The 22353-nt window shown below is 44.4% G+C and overlaps 7 protein-coding genes across 7 annotated transcripts; 4 read left to right on the forward strand and 3 right to left on the reverse strand.

Annotated features, from left to right (window-relative positions):
• Positions 1-3734: 3734 nt before the first annotated feature.
• On the reverse strand, positions 3735-8030 carry LOC128722575 (carcinine transporter). Its single transcript, XM_053816248.1, has 6 exons — positions 7924-8030; positions 5926-6176; positions 5699-5861; positions 4675-5525; positions 4384-4603; positions 3735-4309 (listed from the first exon to the last, which is right to left on the reverse strand). The coding sequence occupies exons 1-6, from the start codon at positions 7984-7986 to the stop codon at positions 3881-3883; spliced, it is 1977 nt and encodes a 658-aa protein (XP_053672223.1). The 5' UTR covers positions 7987-8030; the 3' UTR covers positions 3735-3880.
• A 2410-nt stretch (positions 8031-10440) lies between these two features.
• LOC128725447 (protein phosphatase methylesterase 1) lies at positions 10441-12080 on the reverse strand. The gene is made up of 5 exons (XM_053819189.1): positions 11949-12080; positions 11626-11818; positions 11453-11562; positions 11048-11359; positions 10441-10978 (listed from the first exon to the last, which is right to left on the reverse strand). Exons 1-5 carry the CDS (start codon positions 12023-12025, stop codon positions 10483-10485), a joined length of 1188 nt encoding a protein of 395 aa, XP_053675164.1. The 5' UTR covers positions 12026-12080; the 3' UTR covers positions 10441-10482.
• Positions 12081-12264: 184 nt separating this feature from the next.
• On the forward strand, positions 12265-13625 carry LOC128725867 (GTP-binding protein 10 homolog). Its single transcript, XM_053819636.1, has 4 exons — positions 12265-12306; positions 12372-12897; positions 12969-13331; positions 13402-13625. The coding sequence occupies exons 1-4, from the start codon at positions 12265-12267 to the stop codon at positions 13623-13625; spliced, it is 1155 nt and encodes a 384-aa protein (XP_053675611.1).
• A 602-nt stretch (positions 13626-14227) lies between these two features.
• Positions 14228-15003, forward strand: LOC128726784 (UPF0193 protein EVG1 homolog). The gene is made up of 3 exons (XM_053820612.1): positions 14228-14321; positions 14395-14766; positions 14846-15003. Exons 1-3 carry the CDS (start codon positions 14231-14233, stop codon positions 15001-15003), a joined length of 621 nt encoding a protein of 206 aa, XP_053676587.1. The 5' UTR covers positions 14228-14230.
• Positions 15004-15039: 36 nt separating this feature from the next.
• LOC128725184 (signal recognition particle 14 kDa protein) lies at positions 15040-15936 on the reverse strand. Its single transcript, XM_053818907.1, has 3 exons — positions 15821-15936; positions 15672-15744; positions 15040-15589 (listed from the first exon to the last, which is right to left on the reverse strand). Exons 1-3 carry the CDS (start codon positions 15842-15844, stop codon positions 15357-15359), a joined length of 330 nt encoding a protein of 109 aa, XP_053674882.1. The 5' UTR covers positions 15845-15936; the 3' UTR covers positions 15040-15356.
• A 711-nt stretch (positions 15937-16647) lies between these two features.
• Positions 16648-19515, forward strand: LOC128724108 (zinc finger protein 845-like). The gene is made up of 8 exons (XM_053817873.1): positions 16648-16660; positions 16736-16796; positions 16862-17078; positions 17145-17352; positions 17441-17469; positions 17621-17694; positions 18474-18515; positions 18594-19515. The coding sequence occupies exons 1-8, from the start codon at positions 16648-16650 to the stop codon at positions 19513-19515; spliced, it is 1566 nt and encodes a 521-aa protein (XP_053673848.1).
• Positions 19516-20193: 678 nt separating this feature from the next.
• On the forward strand, positions 20194-21760 carry LOC128724109 (ovarian-specific serine/threonine-protein kinase Lok-like). The gene is made up of 5 exons (XM_053817874.1): positions 20194-20284; positions 20351-20508; positions 20611-20949; positions 21028-21208; positions 21279-21760. The coding sequence occupies exons 1-5, from the start codon at positions 20194-20196 to the stop codon at positions 21758-21760; spliced, it is 1251 nt and encodes a 416-aa protein (XP_053673849.1).
• The last annotated feature ends 593 nt before the right edge of the window (positions 21761-22353 follow it).

Below are 22353 nucleotides of genomic sequence, written 5' to 3' on the forward strand. Positions count from 1 at the left end.
ATAACAATAATTACGTTACCAGAGCTTGCCATTGAATTTTACGTTGTTATTGATGATAATTTTTCTTCACAATTTGTGTACGTATATACATATAGATGTTTCATAGAGTAATCTTTTTCTTCCCTCGTTTACCCCGCACCACCCGAACATTTGTTAAATCGTGTCGATATTGAGTTTTTGTGTTTTTTTTTTTAACTATTCCTAGTGATAATTGTTTAGCAGTGCTAAGATGTAAATACTCGTTTTGTTTTTGTTTAGTTAGCGGTTTACGTTTAGGTTTACTTTTACACGATCAGACGGCGATGCGATTTGCACAAGCGATAGTCCTAGAAGTGCGGAAGTGCGCAACTACTCCTACGCCAGTCGTACTTAAGCAACGCACCCCCACTTCCGGTTTTAGGTGAGATTTTGCCCTCCTCTGCCCCATATTAGCGTACCACCAGATTGCACTTTTATCACGCACCTCCGTAATCATCTCCCGACCGCTCTCGTATCCGGTAGCTTAAACAAATAGTTCCCCAGTTCACTCGTGCCTCGTCACCTGCAAGGACCAACACAATTTTGAACACGCAAGTGCACGCAAGTGTCCGGCTGCAAGAGCGCCTTAGCAACCAAAAAGCACAGTTTTTGCCTTCGACTACTTCAACCGTCCTTTAGCGACCTTTTTTCCGATCCACGGTGGATTTAGTTTGCGGACGGTTTGTTTGAATGCATTTCTTGAGATCGAGAGCGAAACAGAACAGAACGCCCCGTACGCATGAAACGAATTATATACAAACCTAAAAGTGCCATTTAATTGTTCTGTCCTGACTAAGCGAAACAAAAACAAAAGAAGAAGAAAAAAAAGAGATCAAGGAAACAAGCAAAATCGAATAGTACGATTTATGTGCGCGCGTTCGGGCGAATTCGGCGATACAAAACTCGGTCGGATCACGTGTCTTACCGCACGCACGCATAGCTTACGAACAAAATTGAGACAGGGAAAACCGTTTTAAATTAGACGAAGTAAAATATACATATATATTGAGGAAGAAGAAGAAGAAGAAGAACAAAACACACACACGGAAAGGCGTGCAAGGAATGAGTACAACGTAAGCTAAGCAAATGGAACAACAAGAATGTTAAACAAATTGAAAATTCGAATGCCTTGTAGTTAAACCAAAACCAATGTAAAAACATGACACCGATGTGTGTCGTACACACACTCACCCACACCCACACACACACACGAAAGACAACATACGAAAACGTAAAGACTACCCCGTAAGGATCAGCTATACTTACCTTGCTGTAGAGCACACATTTGGATGTTCCTTTTATCGGCTACTACTTAGGACGCGTTTGGAAGTCGTTTCGGATCTATTTAAACGTAAACGCATCATCAGCGTACCCGCTACGTTCGGTTGAAGCAACTGGCGTGGGCATGCAAAACGAGGAGAAGACAAAAAAAGCAAATTACATACAAAAAAAAGGGAACCAAAATTGTCGGCTTAGCGATGCGTATACACCCAACGTGGATATTAATGCCTTAAGCTGGCTGACCGGTTTCGAATCAAATTCGACCGAGGCGCATTGGCATCCGCACAGGCAGGAAAAACAAAAAGCGGTATCGAATCTCGATCACACAACGATATCATTACACATTTAATCATGGCAAGAAAAAAAATTTCCCGGACTCGTTTTGGCACCTCTTGTGATATTATTGATAGAAATCTTAAAAGGGAATCCCTTTTCCTTCTCGCGCAAAATTTACCGCCATCGGAATGCATTCGGATTTTTGTTTTGTGTGTGTGTGCGTACGTGTGTGTGTGTTTGTGTGAGTTAAAAATCAAATGGCAAATGGAAACTGAAAACGCCCGCACGATTATACCTTCATCTCTTCATCTCGTAATGCCTTTTGTCATCGAATACAATGTTAATCGCCTTCGCTGTAATACCTCACAGGTTAGATAGATGGAGATATAGGGTGGCATGTTTGTGCCCGTTTGAGCTATTTTAACAGATGAATGTTGAAACAAACACTTTTATAGGAGCGATTTTTTCCTCGATTTTCATCGATTCCATTTTTTCACAACGCATATATTAGCAAACGAGAGTCCGGTTGAACGGAGAAACATAACCAGAACCAGCACACATCCGTCCTCACTAGTGAGCTCGTATTCGATGGAAAAGTTACAGCTGCAAACCAACCCCCGGGGGAGATATTCAGCGCATAACTCCTTCTCCTTGCTTTTTTATAAACCACCTCCCTCCCAGCCCGTAAAACGTACGATTTTTCACGAATCAATTGCGTGTGTTTTATCCTTCCGTATCACACCCCTTTAACCATAGCGCGCGCGCGCGTGTGTATGTGTGTGAATGTGTCGATGTTGCACTGAACCTACCTTTCCGTTTCGCAGGGGTTGCTTAGTAACTTATTAGATAGTTTAGCGTTTGGTTTCTTTTTCTTTAGTACAAACTCGAACATAGGAACCCGCGATCCACCGTGCGCGCGTGGTGCGATCGAATGTAGGAACACGATTCCGCAACCCACATTATCCTATTAGTGTAGTAGCGAAAGTGGGGAGATTTTGCGAGGAAGGAGAAAAATGAAAGCAACAACACAGCAGTAACAAAATAAACGATTTCGAAACATATCCTCCAACCGATGGATGACCCGCCGGGCATGGCAGATAGCAAACTAATGTCCTGTTCCGTGAAACCCCCAAGCTGAAGAGAGAGAGAGAGAGTTGAAATGAATTCTACACCCCAATACAGTAATCGCTAGCAAGTAAATGGTTAGAAACACACAAAAAAAAGCATACACGTACACAGGACGAGACCGTTTTAAGCAGCATATATGGCCGTGTTACAGTACAGTGTGAATTAGGCGAATGGAAGGGAGCTTTCTTCATAAAAACACACAAACCAGAGTAGGCGATGGAAGAGAGAAAAAGAAAGAGAGATAGAACAAAAAAATGAAGCGGAAACAAAACGAAACGATTATACCTTTTTAGATAGCTAGCGCGTAAGTTTTACTTTACAAAATGACACCGTTTTGCAGACTAAATGCAAATCACTATTTAAACATAATAGACCAGCGATAATTGAATGTGAAACCGAGTGCAGTGCGGGAAAACGGAATGCAGATAATGAGGGGCGAATTATACTCAATGTAACTGTCAGATTTAGGCGGCAAAAAAAACCCGTAGCGTGCATTCTGCACACACAAAAAAAACGACACTTAAACCGGCGATCGATCACGTACAATATACGCTCGCTCCCCATCCCGGTAGACAAACTTACATTACATCGCAAGCCAGTAAATGAACTGTTACGTCAATAATCAAAACTCTCGTCCATGCAAACGCCTGTAAAACGCCGCAAACGGGCGATTTTACAGATATTACAATGGGTGTAAATGGAATCCCATCCCCGCGGCCCAAACAGAAAACTTCTTTATGTATAGCGTGGTGAGCAAATACAGCAAACTTAGAACCGAGACTTTCCGCTCCACTATAACAAGAAAACGTAAAATAATCGACAACCAGAGCACACCCACGCATAATCCCTTAAGAAACCAGAACCTGTAGCGATGCAAACAACATTCGTTCACGTACAGTGCGTGCAAAAAAAAAAAAGAACAGCCCCCCTTCACCGGAAGGGTCTCCAGGTGAAAGAAAGGGAAGAGCCAGCAGCAGGACACAAATCCCATGAATGAGAAATTCTCGAAAAATATACATATACGTATTTCTTTATTGTTAATACAAAAAATACATCCACGGTGTTTATGCTTTATGCTTTTTTTTTCGGAGGGAGGGAGTACACGGAGTCCGGATGTGCAGTCATATATCACAAAAACAGAAAATCCCTCGAACCGGTGCCAGGGCGTTCGTGCGTCTTAAAACCAGTACGTCAGCTGCATGGCCCCATCGCGGGTTTTCTGTGTGTCCATTGTGCTGGCCTGACGTACGAGCCGTTTCATCGACTGCCGGCGTATCCGGGCGAGCTCGAGTGGTGTCCGTTCCGTCGAACAGGAACCGGAACCGGTGGCAAACGCACCGGAGTTGATCGGAATGGCCGCGTTTAGCTCGAGCGCGGTGTCGGAGGGATCGTGCGATAGGTTCTCGTACGAGCTGGTCGGTGACTTTTTGCTCGGCATACACCGGAAGCACTCGTCGATGGTCCAATCCTGCCCGAACAGTTCGCCTTCTTCGAGCGTTTGTGGTAGCCGGTGGTGTAACGTTTCCGGTAACCGTAGACCCGTGAAACCACCGAGCACCGAAACGCATCCCATGATGACGAGTGGCAATCGGAGGTTGTCTTTGCCCTGGGAAGACATTAAGGCCGCTGATCATGACGATGCTCACAGGGGGAGGGTTAGACTGAGAGTCACAAGCTTACCAGATACGTAATGAACGGGATGACGATCAGTCCCAGGCCACCGATGTAGCTGGACGTGCCAATTCCAACGCCACGGACCTGCGTCGGATAAAGCTCGCCTGCGAACGGGTAGATGATGAGAAAGGAAGCCGAAATCATCGACTTTGACAGCAGGTACAAGATGAGCGTCTCGGTGACAGCGTTTTCGGACAGAACCACGGTTACGATGCAACTGATACCGCTGGAAATGGACATGGAAAACGTCTCAATTTCACCGTTTGAAAATAGAGTAAAGGCCGGCATACGACTCACCTTAGGATCATGAGCAAACACATCGGCCATCGACGACCCCAACGATCCATGATGATCCAGCAGATGATGTAGCTTGGGATCTCCACCAACGACGACAGGAAGAAGCTCAGGTACTGGTTCTCCCCAAGAGACGGCCCGTAATAGCTTAACCCTAGGTACACCGTCTCGTTGGCGAACCAATTGAGCGTGATCAGTATCGTCTTCAGTCTCATGTTGGGTGTTTTGCACAGATCGAACGCACCGATCGTCGGTTCACAGCGCTTCGTCGTGCGGTTCTTCTCGGCCAGGACGCGCTGTTGCAGTCGCTTGCGGAAGCTTTCCGGTAGCTGTTTCCCGTTGACGTGTGCCATCTTTTCGAGGATCAGCAGGGCTTGCTCGAGCTTACCCTTCATAAGCAGCCAGCGGGGTGATTCGGGCATCACGAGCAGATACAGGAAGTAGAGCAGAAACGGCACGGACGTGTAGAGCGTCAACTCGACCCAATCCCGGATGAGGTACGTGACACCGGCCAGCATCATAATCCCGAACGTGTAGAACGTGCACGTCATTACGGTGACGAACGATCGATAGTTTGGACCCACCAATTCCAGCGCTATAATGAACGGGATCTGATACACGGCAGGGATCGTTAGACCGACGATCACTCGGCTAAAAGCCCACATCCAGAAGCCCGTGCTGGCCGCCGTGATAAAGCTTCCAGCGAGCAGTGTTGCCAGGCAGGAGAAGTACGATATCCGGCGTCCGGCACGATCGTTTAGCAACCCAAACAGATACACCCCGACCGGGCCACCCGTGTTGAGTGCAACCAAACCAAGCGTCGGATAGATGTCGTAATCGCACACCAGATTGAACTGTCCGAGAAAAAAGAGATCGAGGGGGTTTTATTTATCGGGATTTTACTCGGAAAACACACACGCGCGTGGTTCGAGTTCTGATGAAATTTGCATCCCCATTTGCATATCTCTGCCCTGTGGTTTCTTTTTTTTTTTCGTTTTTTACGAGAGTACTCATTCGATCTACTCACATCGATCACTATTGATGACTGCACCACGGTCGTGTTGTACTCCCACCCATCGAGGCAGGGTTCTGTCGGCCACGAGCTGTTCGGTGCGAATGGTTCCGTCGCTTCGTCGCTGAAGTTAAGAATCTCCTTCCAGTCCACTGCATACCGGGAACACTTGCTGTAGCTTTCCACACCGTCGTGCTGTAGGAAATGGGGGGTTTCACGTTAGCATTAGCAACTAGAGTGGCACGATCGATCGACGGTTGGTTCTTACCTCCACGATCGGTATCGCGTACAGTTTGCGTTCCTCGACGGTGAAGTTGGCTAGTTCCGGCACCCGGCACCAGTACTGTTCGGGTACATCCGTCATGAAGAGCTGATTGAAGGCACAAAACCCGCACGGGATGCAAGCCGGCAGACAGATCAACCAGAGCAGCAGCTTCTGGTAACGTCCGAATTCTCCGATCACCGGCAACAGTTCGTCCAGATCGAATGGTTCCTGTGACGCGGTGAAGCGAAAAAAAAAAAAGACGATACACGATCATTTTACACGATATTTCCCAACAATGCTTAAGCCCATAATTGTGGGCACTTTTGACCCAAAGAGCTGTGGTACAAAAAAAACACACACACACGCCCACGCAACGGAACGGAACAATGCGAAGGAGCACTCGAGCGTGAACGTTTGTAATTGACTTTGGTAAACGGATTAGCCGCCATTTGCACCTGGCACTCTTTTAGCGCTGAAACTCCCCCACAAAACCCTCTTTCGCTTGGGGGTTTATTTTACATTCTGCCACTTTATTATATAACAAGCGCGTGGCAATATGGCAGTGACGTAGTTTTTTTTCCACGATGGGGGTACCCACGGAAACTGCGCGTTTATCCTCACCTAAGCTCGATGAGCCACCGGGACGGGATGGATTCCCGTTCGCTACCGTGGCGTGTTGATTGACGGGAAATACGCAACATTGACACATGGATTGTCTATATTGGATTTGCGTTCGTTTAAAATTGGCGGTTGCATGTGCAACGCAAAGAAGGACGTCAATTACATCCTAACGACCTAGTTTAGAGCTGCCTTTGAGGAAGCCAGTTTAAATACTCCGCGTAACACGCAACGATCTGGGTGTGTATTTGAAGACAAATGGAACGCTTTCAAGGATGTTTTTGTTTAAGTAACGCTTTTTTAAACATTGTATGCAAGGGTTAAAGAGAAGACCCATTTAAGATGATGATTTGGAAGGAGATTTTCAAGAAGCAAGTTTATAATACTCTGTAAAACGTGCTACGATCGAGGTATATGTTTACAAGAATATGAGATCCTTTCAAGGATGTCTTTATCTATGTGAAAGCTTGGAAAGGGAGTCATGCAAGGATTAAACAGAAGCGCCACTTTAAGAAGACGTTTTTGTGGGTTGGATAGAAGCACCATTTTATAGAGAAAGATTATATTTTTTTAGTTGAATATATCCATGCAATGATCGCACTGCAAAGAATAGTTCAAAGTAAAGACATCCTTAACAGCACATGGAATCGTTTCAAAACAGGTTTCCAAAATCTTACATTTCACATTAACAAAAATGTAAAACAAAGGGGGAAAATCACTTGTAAAGTAAGGCATTTTCAACCCCATCGTCTACTTTGCAATCATAATGCCTTGTCCGAAGCATAACACATATACCGATCCCAACCATCGTCATCATGTCGCTTGGTTAAAGAGCCGCCTCGACACTTCCTTACAACATTATTCAATTAGCATTCGCCGCATGCATTTATCTCCTTCTGCGGGCAGCTTTCGCTTAACCAGCCGCCCCAAGTGGCACAATTGTTTGGCCATTTCTGGTTTCCGCTCACGGGACACGGTCCGCATTGAGATGTACGCATAAATGGACGCCGCACGAGGAATACGCGCAAATAAAATGATTCCCGGCTAAATGCGGAAAGCTTCGGCAGATCACAGGAAAAGGCCACCGCTCGGCGATGAAACATCGATCGAAAAACCCGGTCCGGACACCCTTAAGCGGGAAATGACCGTTTCTCTTCGAAAATGCGCGCGAATCCAGAACCAGTTACATGCCAAACCGAAGTGGGCTTTCGCTCGGCAGTGTGGCCTTAAAAGTGAAGATACTTTTAATCTTCCTTTGAGTGTTGTTTGTACACTTGTTGAAAGTGGACAAACTATCCCGCTTTTACGCTCACTATCCTTGCAATTGTTTCATTTCCTCCCATATGCAGTTACTTACGTCGGATAACATTTTTTCACTCTCCTGAATCTCGGCATCGTCCTCTTCGTCCTTCATCTCCATCGTCGGTTCTAATGCCGGCTTCGCCGAACCGTTACCTCTGTTACCGTTCATGCTGTTTGGCGCTCTTATTTTTCAGCTTCCACACCTCACAAAATTCCACCACTCACGAAAAACTGTGTACACAAATGCGTAGGCGCGGCTTTTCCGGTGCGCCGGAAAACGTGCTCTTATCGGCTACTAATACTGCTCCGTCGGTTGAACGGTTGAATGTGTGCCCCCCCCCCCCTAACAAGGATGCCTTGTCTTTCGGCGTGGGCTTCTGTCGCTTCGCCTACTGTGCCTTTTTGAAGAAAACCCCCCCACTTTGTCGTTGTTACGGGAACGAAAAAGCGCCCCGACGCCTACTTCACCGACGCGGGTTCACCAACGGTGATTATTTAATTAGTGCGAATGGGGCAAAAACACCACTGGTTTTGTGCTTGATGGCGGCACCGGCTTCCAATTGTTCTACCGCGTGTATGAGAAAGGCTTGTGCACTAATCTGAAACTAGAAGCTTTTTGCAGCAACGATCCACTGGCTCACAGGATAGAACCGGTTGTTCGCACTGGCACGTGGCTAATTCTGCACAGAACACACTGTCACTGTCTCGTGGTTCAAACAGGCGAAAAATCCCTCCAACTGGCACGAAAATCCCCCAAGTTTGTCTATGCGTAACGCGTTCTAAAAACTTTCCCACTTCACGTTTTCACCCACCGCTGAGAAGGTGATCATCAGTTCCCTTAAAAATCCCCAGTCTGACGAAGCGACCTGTTGAAAGCAATCCTAGTGCCGCAGGTCTCGAGTAAATATGCAATGCACAAGCACTTTGTCACATGTTTTAGCTGGCGTTGCAACGAACAATCAACGCTGTCACTATTAGTAGGAATGTTTTACACTTTGTGTGGGTCACCGACTATTTCTTGAACGTATCACCCACTGCTTTAGCGTGATCCACACTCCCGGGATATCCTTCCGGAGATGCTGTTCGATGGTAATGGTGCGGTAGTAAAATCGATGGACCAGGCTGTTACAGGGCCACGTCCAACTTTGTACTGCACCAACGGTGGCCACAAAACGCACCGAGCCAACCGAAAGCAGCAAAGCGCATCGGTTCGATCGGAGCTTCGGGCAGCACGCGTAATCGGAAACTTGACGTGCAAATCCAATTATACCAATCATAACACGGACTTATGAACTGAACCGACACACTGTGGGTTTTTGGTTCGCGAGCCTCGCGCGCTCTACGCTAGAAACCAAAGTGTCCGGGAGCGTTCCGTTGCGCACCACCGGCGAAGTCACTCGAACCCTAGCAACTGAGCACGGCAACGAATCGCCCCAACTCCCGCCGTGGCGTCCGATCGCATGGTAATGAGTCAAGGCTACGATGCAATCGATACCGACCGGGGGTTGGGAAGCTGTTTGCGCGGGAAAATCTTACGGCGCGTGCGTGCCCACCAAAACCCGTTCCCACACGTGGGACACGAGCTTCTTATGCCCTTCGGCGGGGCATGCCGGATTTTTGCACGCCGTGCATCGCAGTGTGTGCGTGTGTGTTTTTTTGTCGACGTTATTTACATTCATAACATTTAATTCCACCTATAAATCGTGCAGCTTAACAGATGCAGTCACGGCAATCAGCTAGATTAGCCGCCCGATTAGCCGCCTCCTTCCGCTAGAACACACTTATGCTTTTCGGTGGCGGGGTTTGGCCTTAGCGAGATATCCTCTTATCTGGATCGGTGGATCTCAGCCACCGCTTGATTCATTCATACGCACCACCATTGATCTGTCAAGAATGCACGAAACGGCAGCTGGTTGGTCGGTTGGCCAACGAATTCCATGAATGGCCTATAGGGCATTAGCACGGAACGTAAAATTTATTCCACCACCATGCCCCCTGCAAATTAACCGCTCTGGGGGAGCGAACGTGTATAGGTGGGTGATTATCTTCTAAACGGAGTAGCGTAAATTCCTTGCCATTTGCTGATTAACACCGTGATCTTTGGTCGGCCGGTACGCAATCATTCATTCAGGAGTTGGAGCTAATCGTAACGTACCTTTGCGAGAGTTATAATGTGCTAAACATTAGGTTGATAATTTACAAAGCGGTGATCGTATCGTTGCTTTGTCACCTCACATTAAATTGATCGATAGTTTCTTTGAAGCTTGCCTTAGTAGCATGCTTAGAAGCTTCGTCGTTCCCCGGATTTACCTACATTGTTGGACGAATAGGTATTGAACCACAACAACAAATGGTGAGATCATCCATGGACCAGAGGACTTGTGATAATCAAATTGTACTGGTAATCGATGAAATCAATCAATCACTTGCTCATGTGGAAGAAATCGCAATCGATGTTAAATGAAAGCAGGAACGTTGCATGGACATGGAATGCAAATATGGGAAATGAATCGAAAGGAAGCATTAAATACAAATTGAGTTAAAAATCATAAATAGGAAATTTTGCTTTTATTTTAATTGAAAATTACACAGCTCCACACTCGACACCGCGCATTCAGCACGCCGGCATGTGCTTCAAGAACTGCCCGTCGGCCGTTGGTTGTGCAAACTTATTTCTTATCAAGTACGTGGCTAATACTTCCGCCACCTCGTGTGGGCGATCTTCATGTACCGCGTGACCGCAGCGAGCGAGCACTTGCAGCTGGAACTTTCCCTGCATCTGACCGACGGTTAGTGCGCGATCGAGATTATCAATGCCCGCCAGAAGCAGTAGTTTCGGTACATGAATGTCGAGGAACTTCTGACTCAGCCCCGAGAACCAGCCTTGCCAGTACTTTTCCGACTTCGATAAGTCGATGCGCCAGGCGTACTTTCGTAGGTTCACTTGAGCGGCGGCCTGTGAAAGCTTAGCTTCGTCGTCGTTGGTGCAGGAGCTGGTCGCTTCAGCGTCTTCAGCAATCGCATTCGGGTGTTTAAATTCAAGCTTTTCCTTCGAAGTGTCTTCCGGTGTAAGGGGTAATTCATTGGTAGCCAATTTTTTAGTTTCCATACTGAAGAAAAAAAAACAAGATAGAACGATCAAACACCCGCTCGCTTCAACAGCGCATCCGACTACTTACTTTATGATCTGACCGGGCATAGAAATACGAGCAGATTCAACGTTCCGTACCTGCCCGCTACGAACGCACCATTCGATGGCGTGCTGTATGCTTTTGAATGTGCTCGGACGTGAGCGTAAAAAGCTTTGCATGCTTGCCAGGGCTTCCAGTGCCGTGCCTTCAACGACATCGATTACAACGACTCCGATCAGCGTGGGTAGAACTTGCATGATGGCCGTGTGGACACATATAGCACCTCCCATCGAGTGTCCCATCAGTATGATTGGAGGCGCGAACTCACCGTACAGTGCTTGGATTACATCCCCAACATCTCTGCGTGATCGTAATCAATGGAAAGATAGGACGAACAAGTTTTTTTTTACTTTCTTATCAGACGAAAGAAGCCTCTAAATGCCAGAAACATACGTCGCTAGTCGTTCCGCTGATAGGTCATCTTCTTCTTCTGTGTACGTATCCCCGTGGCCACGGATGTCGAATGCCAGACACTGACAATGAATCAGCTTAGTTACCTCGCTCTGCAATCAGAAGATAATATTGCACTGGCGATTTTGATCATGCATTTGTAACACTGTACTTACACTGAAATGAGCCCAGGAGAGCGCTGAAAATCCACCACCATGAAGAAGCACAAGCAGTGGTGCATCGGGTTCTGATGGAGCGGACAGATACACTCGGAATTTACCCTGGTTTGTGTCGATGTCTTTTTTTTCTGCAAAAAATCCATCCCACATCAATGGATTGTAGTCCGTCTGACGGCGAAAACCTCGGTCACTGATGTAGCAGCGCACCAAACCCACGATCGGGAAATGGCACGCAACAGGGTCGTCGGCCGGAAAATGGGGTCGTGAAAATGCCCAATACCATAAGAAGGTAGCTTGGAAAACACCAAAACTGAACTTACCTCGGTTTGGGAAACCTCGGATTCGGACACATCGGCGGCAGTCTGGATTTCATCATAACACGCTGTAGATTGGACATAGGCCAGGGTAATTACTTACTGTGCTTAAGATTCACGGGCAACCGAAAATTTTTTGCATCGACCGCTAGAGCCTCACAAAAAAAACGAATGAAAACAATGTTGACAGTTGGTGCTGTGCGTGAAACCAGCTCAGTTTGCTCCCGGCGCAAACGTCAAACACAAACCGAATGGCAAATGTAAACAAAGTACTCGATCAAAACAACCTAAAGCCGGTCCTAAGGATGCAATATATTTAAAAATGGTTTTTATTCAAAACTTCCTTCTTAAATCCGTCAAAAAGGTAAAGCTTCGATTATTTCATTAGTATTTCGCGTAGTATATCGTTTAACCCTTATTTTTATGCAGTCATTTCGTAGCCACCTTCGAAGTCGTTTTCTAGACACGCTTCGGTTGACAACGAAAGGAGGCCACGGTGGAAATGGATTTCCCAAATACGGTGGAGCCGGGGGTCAAGGAGGTGCGGTGTTTTTCGTTGCCAAAGAAGGCAAATCGTTGCGTGATATAGTTTCAAAGCATCCCAACAAACGGATAGTAGGCGGAAATGGGGAGGAAAGTTCAAAGGTTAGACTTATCGGGCGAAGAGGCACGGATCAGAAGGTGGAAGTGCCGGTTGGCATTCGCGTGCTGGATCAGGAAACAGGAGGAGTGATATCGGAACTAGACAAAGATGGGAAAACCTTCCTTGCTGCTGGTGGAGGAAGCGGAGGCTGCTCTGGAAACTCTTTCCTCGGAAAGCCCGGACAGCAACGCACACTCACACTCGACTTAAAGCTAATTGCGGACGTTGGACTAGTGGGGTTTCCGAATGCTGGCAAGAGTACTCTGGTGAAAGCCATCTCGAATGCATCTCCGAAAATTGCCTCATACCCTTGTGCGTAAGCATATTAGAGCAAACTATATCTGTAGATTACGATTTTTTTTCTGTATTTTTTTCTTTTTCAGTTACCACTATTCGACCCCAAATTGCCACGATTGAGTATGAAGATTACCGCCAAATAACGATAGCGGATCTGCCTGGGCTTATCGAGGGAGCACATGCAAATTTCGGAATGGGTCACAAATTCCTGAAACACGTAGAGCGGACCAGCCTTTTGCTGATCATCGTGGATGTGTTCGGGTTTCAGCTCAGCCAGCAGCACCGGAAGCGTAACTGTTTGGAAACAATTTACGCGCTGAACCGAGAGCTCGAGCTGTACGATAGGACATTGCTTGATAAGCCGTGTGCTCTCATAATCAACAAAATGGACAAGGAAGGCGCAATAGACGAGATTTGTAAATATGAAAATTACTTCCACTCGTTAGAAGGCAAGTTATAATGCCGTCGTTATTCAATCAACTGCAATTTGTAATTATTTCAAACGCATTCTCTCCGTAGATGGTCTTAAGTTGTGTCCAGATGATTTGGTTCCCCAAAAGCTACTTTCCATCGATACAGTTATACCAATATCCGCTAAAAATATGGCGGAAATAAAGAAGGTTAAGCACGAGGTCCGAACGATTCTAGACATCCGAGCGGAACAAAAGCTGCAAGAAGAATATTCAGACAAGGAAGAGCAGCTTCGTTCAAAAATTAATGAGAGAGGTCCAAAAGTGGTGTAGAAATAAACTGTCGTAGTAGTAATATATAAGTCGTTTGCGCTGTAGAAACGGTTTTCAACTGCAAGGATACTGCTATCTGGTACGCATCCTGAGCTTTTCACTTCTGGTGAAAATGTGTATATATACACGGATTGTTTCGTTCGTTTGTGTGCGTACATAGCACACCTTCGCACCTCTATTCCTCGTCCTGTGCTTAGGACCATGTCACAAAACATAGCAAGCAACGCACCGTTGCCATGGGAAACGTTTGCATATAGCGCCGGTTTTTTGGAAGCCGTCGTCGGCTAGCCATAAACTGTTATTGCTTACAGCCCTTAGCCCGACAATTGCGTGCAGTACGTTACTCCATCTCGTTTCGGCTGCGAGGAATACGAAACAGCAAACCAGCATTACTGTACTCCTACTTCACCATCGAACGATAGGGACAAGTTTGTGCAATTGCATTCATTTTTTTGTTCACCTCAACTAGCGCGGATCAATCAAACATCAGTGAACTTATCCTTGGAAGAAGAAAATTCTTGCCTTGCTCCCAATTCGGCACGAAACGGGTACACAGTTGCATTACATCACAGAACGGTAACTGGAACGCATCCACATCCATAGACATGGATTGGCCCAGCACAAGAGTGTCCCAGGGTGGGCTCTTTCATACGCCCCGTGCACGCTATACCAAGGAAACTCAGGAGCTTATTAAAGGTGAGCTTTAAAAAAGGAACACAATAGCGTAGTGGAATTAGTCTAGTATTCTCCCTCTTTTGTCGTAATTTAGTGTTAATGGAAGAGGCCAAATTGACGATACTTCAAAGAAATAAAATTAACTACCATCTTCGAAATGGAGAACCCTTACCGATTCCAAAGGAGCCTAAATTTGAACAGGAGTACAGCAATTTTTTGCCCGTCGCTATTCCGCGGAAGAATATTAAAAAACGATCGCTGAATACCATCATTCAGAGTGGTGCGTTTGACGTGGAGAAGTACGTGCCTCACAAACCGAAGGAACCGATCGAGAAAGTGAAACTAAAACTGCAAGAACAAATGAGTGGCGTGAAAGTGTTTCCTGATGATGGTCGCCGACGACGGGTGCTTCGAAGTAAAAGTGATGGATGCATGGACTTCGTTCCTCCCGATCGTGCAAGTGAACGTACGTATCTCGGGACGTTTTCTTCGGTATGCTTCTTTTTCGATTTTTCATTAATTACTGCAACGCTATGTGGTTTCAGTTCTGGAGGAAATCAACGAACGCGTCCAGTGGCTAGAAGAAATGGAGGCTCTGGGTGAGGGAAAAAAGCATCGAGCCACTATCCAGCTGCAGATTGCAGAAAAACTCAACGAACTCAAACGTCTCGAGCGAGCAAAGTCGCAGGAAAACGAAATCTAAGGCCATGTAGCACAATTTTCAACAGCAAAATTAAATTCACCCTCGCTTTTATATTAAATTCATCACGCTTAATTCTATAGCAAAATTACAAAGTCGTTTCCAACCGCACGTTCGCAGATTTACCGGAAATGGGTCCTAGAGTCTGGGAACACATATGCTTTTGCGTTCTCGGGCGGCAGCCAGTTATGAAAAGCAAAACAAAGGCTATTGGACAACCGGTACGAAGGTAAAACAGTTCGATAAAAACGAATAAAGAAAATGCACTTATGATTTCAGTGTGCTAAATTGCACCATCCATGGATAACTAGAACACTTTGAAACACTTCGTTCTTCTCCGATATCAATGTTTCGCACTATCCTTGGGCCGCCTTTGCTTTGTTTTTAACCTTCTTAACCTTTTTCAAACCATCCATGCTCGATTTTAACACTTTTGAATACGATTCCATGAATTTGGCCACTTCGTCTCGCTTCACCACCGTCGCTAGCTTCTTTGATCGTGATCGCGCTCGGATCAAACAACTATACTCAGCAGGTTTGGGTAGGGGTGGTTTTCCTTCACGTGGCTTTGGCCGGTCATGTCCATCGTCTAAAAATGGGAGAAAGTAAAAAAAAATCGTTATGAGACTTCCACATTTGATGGTTATAAAGCGTTTTATTGCTGAACTTACATCGTTTAATTGTTACGGTAAACGATGAATCTTTGCGGGCCGATTGAGCTAACAAGGTAAGCTGCGTAAGAAACTGGGAATAGAAAGGGTCATTTGAAGCCTGTCAGAAGCCAATGCGAAAATCAAGTGATAAACAGCTATTAACTTACTTGTTCGTTAGATAAAAGAACCATGATGGATGCAATTTATGGTGAGAATTTAACGAATTGCTTAGCCAAAAGACCACAATTTGTGGTCGCAAGAAGGCCAATTTTTAAAAGATCTTCCCTATTTGACAGACGTAAGTTTACGTGTCATGCACGAGGCAGGTGTCTGTCCTGGTGCAAAAGTTGCAACAATTCAAATGATTGAGCTGTACCGTGTTCGGAGTATGTTTATATGTTTACTATCGCAATTGATTATTTGCCTAATTTTTTAAATTTATGTTCATATCGTTGACAAAACATCCTTTGATTTTATAAACAAAATTCTAGTTATTTTTTTTATTATGTATATTTTCGTAAGAGACACGGTATTATTTTGTTCACTTCTATAAGCAATACTATTTTCACTGGATTTGTTTCATGTTCGCTGTCAGCGGCTAATGTTTGTTTTGTTTACCATATAATTACAATGTAAAATATTTCTGATCGTGAAAAGAACATAAACATAATTTAAATTTTAAACGATCGCTCAAATATGGTAGTTGAATTCCATTTCAAATTATAGGAGAACCAAATAGCATTGTCATCAAACATTGCGTGTTAAACACATTGAACTTTTGTTAGAATATTGTAGGACTCGTTTGTGCGTCTCAACATCAATCATATTTCAGTGAGTAATGCATGGAATGCACTTTAAATTACATCTATTTCACTCGGAGAATCGGTGAATTAATTTGTGAACTCGGAGAATGAATTTGTCAAGATCAAAGTCCCTTGAAAAAAAAAATACATCTATTTTAAATGTTCCCAATCTTCTGAAATTCTAGCAAACAATGTCTGAAGCTAGTAATTCGCATACGGATCGATGTCATTCTTGCCATAATCGGCCAACAGTTCCACAAGTACTTCTTGACCAAACAGGATTTGCTGATTCTCAATCTTACAAGACATGCGCCAAGTGTGGAACACAATTTCCAGCTGCGTAAGACAATATATATACTACGAAAAAAGCGAAGATAAATTCTAATTTTTATTGCAATTTTACAGAGAACATGTAGAACCAAAGCGTACGACGAGTAAACGTTTTCAATGTGATATCTGTAATCGGTTTTACGCAACACCAATAACTCTCAAAGCCCATCGGATTCGGCACTCTAAAGCAAAGAATGAATTGTGTGATTTCTGTGGTGCGAGTTTTAAAACTAGGGGCCAACTAAAAATCCACAGGCGCGCACATACCGGAGAAAAGCCTTACCAGTGTGATGTATGTAAATTTTCGAATATTATATGTTGATTTGATTTTTTTTATCACACACAACGACTTTTTCAGCAATGCGATAAAGCATTCGCGTACAGAGAGAGTCTCATTACGCATTCTACATTGCATTCGCGCATTAAACCATTCGTTTGCTCCTGCTGCGATGCACGGTTTTCTTGCATCACTAATCTACTAAAGCATCGTAAGGTGCGTGGAAATAAATGTGGCCTGGTAGATGGCGCACCCATTCAGCGAGTTGTACCAAGGCCCAATAAGAAAAGTGAGCATACATGATTGATTGGCGCTTTGAACGAAAGTTTGGCATTATTTTTTAAATTGACCTCTTATTTTACGCATTCTTGTTACAGCTATGCCTAATTTAACTGATCGAAGCAAAGTACCAAAACAAACGCATACCAAACAAATAAATAATGTACCAATTTCGATCGCGGCACCAGTTTCAGAATCCAAAATTGATGAGTCAAAGGACTTTTCGAAAGCATTCAAAATAAGCGCAGAACGACACGACTCTAATGATTTCTTTGTAGAAACGCTTAACGCAGAAGAATCTGTGCATGATTCTACAATCGTGCAATCGTTGGATAAATGTGGCGATGCGAATGTAATGGCTGTAGTTGGTGAGATAAGTATGTTAGAAGACGCAAGGATAGAAGAGTTTGATGAAAGCGATATGATTGGCGATGAGGACCAACACGAGTATGTCACAATCATTGACGAGACAGATGTGCAGGCAAGCATGATTAGTTTCATCTTTTCACGTGTCATTTGAAATCAGTTTAGTTTATTTTGATGCTCTCCTTTAATTTAGTCATCGGTGGACAATTGCTTCCCAGAGGATAACGCACTGAAGGTTGTGGCATGTGCGAAACAAGCAGATGATAGCAATTCGTACATTTATATGATAACATTTGATAATGAATTCGATGCTGTTTCCAACAATGCGATTGAGTATGATGCACAAAATGAAGATGATATGGAATTGGAATCCACGTTTACGCCCCCATGTGATCATTCCGGTGATCAGAGCGATGATTGCGAAGTCAGCAATACAGGCATTACACAGGACAGCGAGAGAATGAAAACTGGTAGTACGAAAGATTCTACAACCAACATTAACAAGCCTATGCACGTTGTTAGTGTTTCTGAAGACATTTCTAAAAAGCACATCTCTATTGATACATCTGCTTGTTTATCAAAAACAAATATCAATTTGAAAAAAGCCAGTCAGCACACAAAACGCATTCGTTCTCAAATGTCGAAAAACGTTGAATTACCTTTAGAAGATTCCTGGGAAGTACAAGACGAAGAGTGAGTTTTAGAAAAAAATAATACATATATTAGTTTTGATTGCTATTTTTATATCTATTGTTTATTCAAAAGGTCAATCAAACGAGACGAGGAAACACTACAAAAACAGCTCACGTGCGTATTCGATGTACTGGCTCTATCACTCTACCAAAAGTATAACTTTTATTCTGTTTGTTATGACAATATTTTTAGTGTTCTACGAGAATCTTCCGAAGCGTTAGCTTCCTGCTATCAATGCAAACTCTGTCCCCAGCGGTACACCTCAGAGTATTTGATGGCGCGCCATTTGGATCGAATACACAACTTGCAGCAGGACAAGGTGTGCGAAAAGCTGCAGTACGCTAAAAAAATCGTCAAAGGAACTGCCAAATATCGATGCAAGTACTGTGATCAGTCGTATGTGACGGCAGCTCGCTTAAAACAGCACGTGCCCAAGCATGGCCCCAACGGACGGTTGCGGTTTAAATGCTGCTGCTGTGTGATGTACTTTGAAACAAGTGAGCTCGCTCACGAACACGCCCTGGCTGAGCATCGTGAGCGGCTTGTGTGTGATGTATGCCAGAAACAATTCAACAAACCCGAAACCCTACAGCGTCATAGCCGGTATGTGCATAATAGCGAGCAGAAAGCTCGCAAGCGGCAGTACATATGTTCTCGGTGTGGTAGAAAACTCCCAACTACAGCTGCGCTGTTCGATCACGAACGGGCTGATTGCGGATCTTCGCCCCTTTATCCGTGTAATACCTGTGGGAAGCGTTACGCCAGCTTCAGCTCGCTCAAAATACACCAGACGGTGCACGAGAACCGACTGCCGTTCGAGTGCGGTTACTGCGAGAAAAAGTTCCGCACCAAAGGCCAGCTGAAGGTGCACGACCGTGCGCACACGGGTGAAAAGCCGTTCCGTTGCGAAGTGTGCTCAAAGGCGTTTCCGTATCGTGAGTCTTTGCTCACGCATCGCACCACCCACACGGGCATTATGCGCTACGAGTGCTTGGACTGCAATCAAAAGTTTTCCTGCATCACCAACCTGCAGTCGCATCGAAGGACGCGTCACAATGAAGGGGAACGCAAAAGATCCAAAATATCGAAACGCAACCATAATAAATTCGAATGATATTGAACATGATCTGTTTGATTTTGCGTATTACTGCAGACGACTCCCAAAAGAATTATCGAAGGGCATTTTTCACTGAAATTCTTCTTTGAAAAATTATATTTTGGCTGACATCATGAAATAAATTATTGTAAGTGCAATAATTACAAAAATATTCGCTCCAACCTAGAAGAAGGTAAACTATCTGATGAAGGCAATTAACATAAACATAAACTATGAGCCGGCTGGTTCAGTTGCCTAGCCGGTAAGGAGTTTGACTCTGACTACTGTACGGTACGATTGAAGAGCATCGATCCGATTAGGACAAAAATTCTTCAACAGCCACATGTTTCATTCTAGTTATGCAATCTAAATATAAAAAATAGCTTTTTTTTTCTTCAATAGGCTCCAGAAAAAAATCATATGTTACATTATGCTTTTCATGCGAATATATAAATGTAGTTCCAAAGTAGTGTATCTATAGCAACGAAGTTCAGGACTCTTGGCTATTAACGAAAAAGCAACCAACGATTATAGTTAAAGAAGCAACCGTTGGTTTTCTATACTATTTCGATTGTTAGGTTTTGATGTTCATTATAGTTGAGCATTTTTGGAAGGATATCCTGTGACAACCTGCTTGAAACCAGAATGGACATACCAATGGATCAAAACGAATCAATCACACAATCATTAGAAAATATGCCAGAAATACTTACACCATCAGGCGAAGAAAATGTGCTCCCAGGCTTCGGCCAGCTAGTGGGTTTAAGGGTAAAAATAGGAAAAATAGGTAAATTTTCATGTGTAAATTAAAATCGTTTACTTTCATAACAGCAAAAGTGCGTTCTTTTTGTAGATCTCTGCAGTGCGGAATTTAGAGTGGGGCGTAGCGTAGAGTGCGACTTAGTGCTGAATGTGAACCACCTCACTAACAATGCCCTGCGTTGTATCTCCAAGATCCACTTTACGTTGCTGAAAAACTTAACCGATCTCTCTAGTCCCACGTACATTATTGTAAGTAAACGCAGATTCCAGCCCGCGCTAATCAGCGACAGAGTAAAGCAAGCAATTTCGTTAGAATTAGCAGAGCAATTCTTTTCCACGTTTCGTCCACAGAACAATTCTTCGAACGGAACCTGCGTTAGTGGTAAAAGAATAGGTAAAAATGAACGCATGATCCTAATGCACGAGGCTGTAATTACAATTGGCAGCTGTGCGCGCGCGTTCGTGTACCATGAATTTCATTACGTTGTACCGATACAAGTAAAGGAAGAGGAATTGCTCAAGAACTATCGTATCGGTCAGTTGCTTGGGACAGGAGCGTTTGGAACGGTGTATTTTATGCACCACTGTGTGTCTTGTAAGGCATTTGCCTTGAAAATCGTCAATAAGCTGTGGCAGGAGCACAACCAGGACGAAACAAATGAAGTGAATATTTTGAAAAACATTTCGCACGTAAGTATGCCGCGGTGGCTTTGTCTTGTAACCCTTTTTTTGTCGTAGTAACTCTAGATGTTCTTCTTTTCCGGTAAGCCGTGTGTTATCAAATTGTACGATGTGTACTTTAAACCCGACTCGGTGTACATGGTGCTGGAGTACATGCAGGGAGGCGACTTGTTGACTCGCATCCTAGACACAGATTACCTTCCAGAGGAGTTGGCAAAGTTCTTTTTCTTTCAGCTGTGCCACGCGATAAAGTACCTGCACAGCCAAAGTAAGTCTTGACTAGGTCATCCGATTCGGTGTGTGGCTAATACTTTTTTTTCCAATATGATGTGCTGCAGATATTATTCATCGTGATTTGAAGCCCGATAATATCCTCCTGAAGGATAACAGCGAGTATCCCTTACTGAAGGTGTCTGATTTCGGTACGAGTAAACTCCTGAACAGGAACGTCTTTATGCGCACGATCTGCGGTACGCCACATTATGTGGCACCAGAAGTTCTGGAGCGGCAATATCGCAGTTGGTACACGAAAGCGGTCGATATCTGGAGCCTGGGAGTGGTTCTGTACACGATGCTTAGCGGTTTGTTGCCCTTCGCCCAGGAAGATGGCTCCGTAAGTGAGGAACAAATAATGTGTGGCGATTTCAGCTTATCCCAAAGCGTGTGGGCTTCGGTTGGCCAAACGGCGAAAGATCTCGTCTACGACATACTAAATGTTGACCCAATGTTTCGGCCAACGATCAACAACCTGCTCGAGTCCAGCTGGTTTCGCGATTCCGACGAAGTGAACCAGGCGCAAAGCTTGATGGCGTTGGAATAAGTTATCTTATAAATGAAATTGAATGTCTGTATGTATACTAGGTCTAATTGGGCCCGGTTGCAGGAGTGCGTTTTTATATTATATTTTTGAATGCTTGTGTGAGCCTGGAAAAGGGGGGGTTCCGGTACCGAAACAATGCAAATAAAATGCAGCCCCTGTTGAGTCAGTACGGGTGCCTAAATACTAAAAACAGGTGCTTTTTCTGTTCTGGGTCCATCAGAACATTGACCGACAGGTAATTCTGATCCCCATTGACGTTAATAGCATCAAGTTATCTGGGGAAAATATGGTTCTACAAACAAAAACTGCGAAGTTCGAAAAAATTAAAAAAAATTATAGAATGGGACATTTTCTCCCAATGAGAAGTTGCACTTGTAATGGTCGTACGGTATTGACCCGGGCCGTTCTAGTTAGAATTTTTTTCTACAGATATAAATTCTAGTAACACAAATTCATCAAACTCCTCTTGTTCCTTAATTATGATATTGTGGAAACTGCGTGTCCCACAATCAACAACGTTTGGAGACATGTAGACTATACCGTATTATCTCAACTCAACAGCAGCGTTGCGAGTCCACTCAAAGTCACAGTGT

The sequence above is a fragment of the Anopheles nili genome, chromosome 3, assembly GCF_943737925.1.
Source record: "Anopheles nili chromosome 3, idAnoNiliSN_F5_01, whole genome shotgun sequence".
NCBI classification, from domain to species: domain Eukaryota; kingdom Metazoa; phylum Arthropoda; class Insecta; order Diptera; family Culicidae; genus Anopheles; species Anopheles nili.

Excerpts from the sequence above, each read along its gene's own strand:
- LOC128722575 (XM_053816248.1), bottom strand. The coding sequence starts at position 7,986 with ATGGAGATGAAGGACGAAGAGGACGATGCCGAGATTCAGGAGAGTGAA. Across the intron at positions 5,526-5,698 it reads AGTCATCAATAGTGATCGAT|TTCAATCTGGTGTGCGATTA; the intron begins GTGAGTAGATCG and ends TTTCTCGGACAG. Across the intron at positions 4,310-4,383 it reads TCCCGTTCATTACGTATCTG|GGCAAAGACAACCTCCGATT; the intron begins GTAAGCTTGTGA and ends ATGTCTTCCCAG.
- LOC128725447 (XM_053819189.1), bottom strand. The coding sequence starts at position 12,025 with ATGTCCAATCTACAGCGTGTTATGATGAAATCCAGACTGCCGCCGATG. Across the intron at positions 11,819-11,948 it reads CCGAGGTTTCCCAAACCGAG|TGACCGAGGTTTTCGCCGTC; the intron begins GTAAGTTCAGTT and ends CTGCTACATCAG. Across the intron at positions 11,563-11,625 it reads TCTCCTGGGCTCATTTCAGT|AGCGAGGTAACTAAGCTGAT; the intron begins GTAAGTACAGTG and ends TTCTGATTGCAG.
- LOC128725867 (XM_053819636.1), top strand. The coding sequence starts at position 12,265 with ATGGTTTTTATTCAAAACTTCCTTCTTAAATCCGTCAAAAAG. Across the intron at positions 12,898-12,968 it reads GAAAATTGCCTCATACCCTT|TTACCACTATTCGACCCCAA; the intron begins GTGCGTAAGCAT and ends TTTCTTTTTCAG. Across the intron at positions 13,332-13,401 it reads TTACTTCCACTCGTTAGAAG|ATGGTCTTAAGTTGTGTCCA; the intron begins GCAAGTTATAAT and ends TTCTCTCCGTAG.
- LOC128726784 (XM_053820612.1), top strand. The coding sequence starts at position 14,231 with ATGGATTGGCCCAGCACAAGAGTGTCCCAGGGTGGGCTCTTTCATACG. Across the intron at positions 14,322-14,394 it reads AACTCAGGAGCTTATTAAAG|TGTTAATGGAAGAGGCCAAA; the intron begins GTGAGCTTTAAA and ends GTCGTAATTTAG. Across the intron at positions 14,767-14,845 it reads TCCCGATCGTGCAAGTGAAC|TTCTGGAGGAAATCAACGAA; the intron begins GTACGTATCTCG and ends ATGTGGTTTCAG.
- LOC128725184 (XM_053818907.1), bottom strand. The coding sequence starts at position 15,844 with ATGGTTCTTTTATCTAACGAACAA. Across the intron at positions 15,745-15,820 it reads TTCTTTTATCTAACGAACAA|TTTCTTACGCAGCTTACCTT; the intron begins GTAAGTTAATAG and ends TTCTATTCCCAG. Across the intron at positions 15,590-15,671 it reads TACCGTAACAATTAAACGAT|ACGATGGACATGACCGGCCA; the intron begins GTAAGTTCAGCA and ends TCCCATTTTTAG.
- LOC128724108 (XM_053817873.1), top strand. Across the intron at positions 17,079-17,144 it reads AAAAGCCTTACCAGTGTGAT|CAATGCGATAAAGCATTCGC; the intron begins GTATGTAAATTT and ends CGACTTTTTCAG. Across the intron at positions 17,353-17,440 it reads ACCAAGGCCCAATAAGAAAA|CTATGCCTAATTTAACTGAT; the intron begins GTGAGCATACAT and ends TTCTTGTTACAG.
- LOC128724109 (XM_053817874.1), top strand. The coding sequence starts at position 20,194 with ATGCCAGAAATACTTACACCATCAGGCGAAGAAAATGTGCTCCCAGGC. Across the intron at positions 20,285-20,350 it reads GGTAAAAATAGGAAAAATAG|ATCTCTGCAGTGCGGAATTT; the intron begins GTAAATTTTCAT and ends TTCTTTTTGTAG. Across the intron at positions 20,950-21,027 it reads TTTTGAAAAACATTTCGCAC|CCGTGTGTTATCAAATTGTA; the intron begins GTAAGTATGCCG and ends TTTTCCGGTAAG.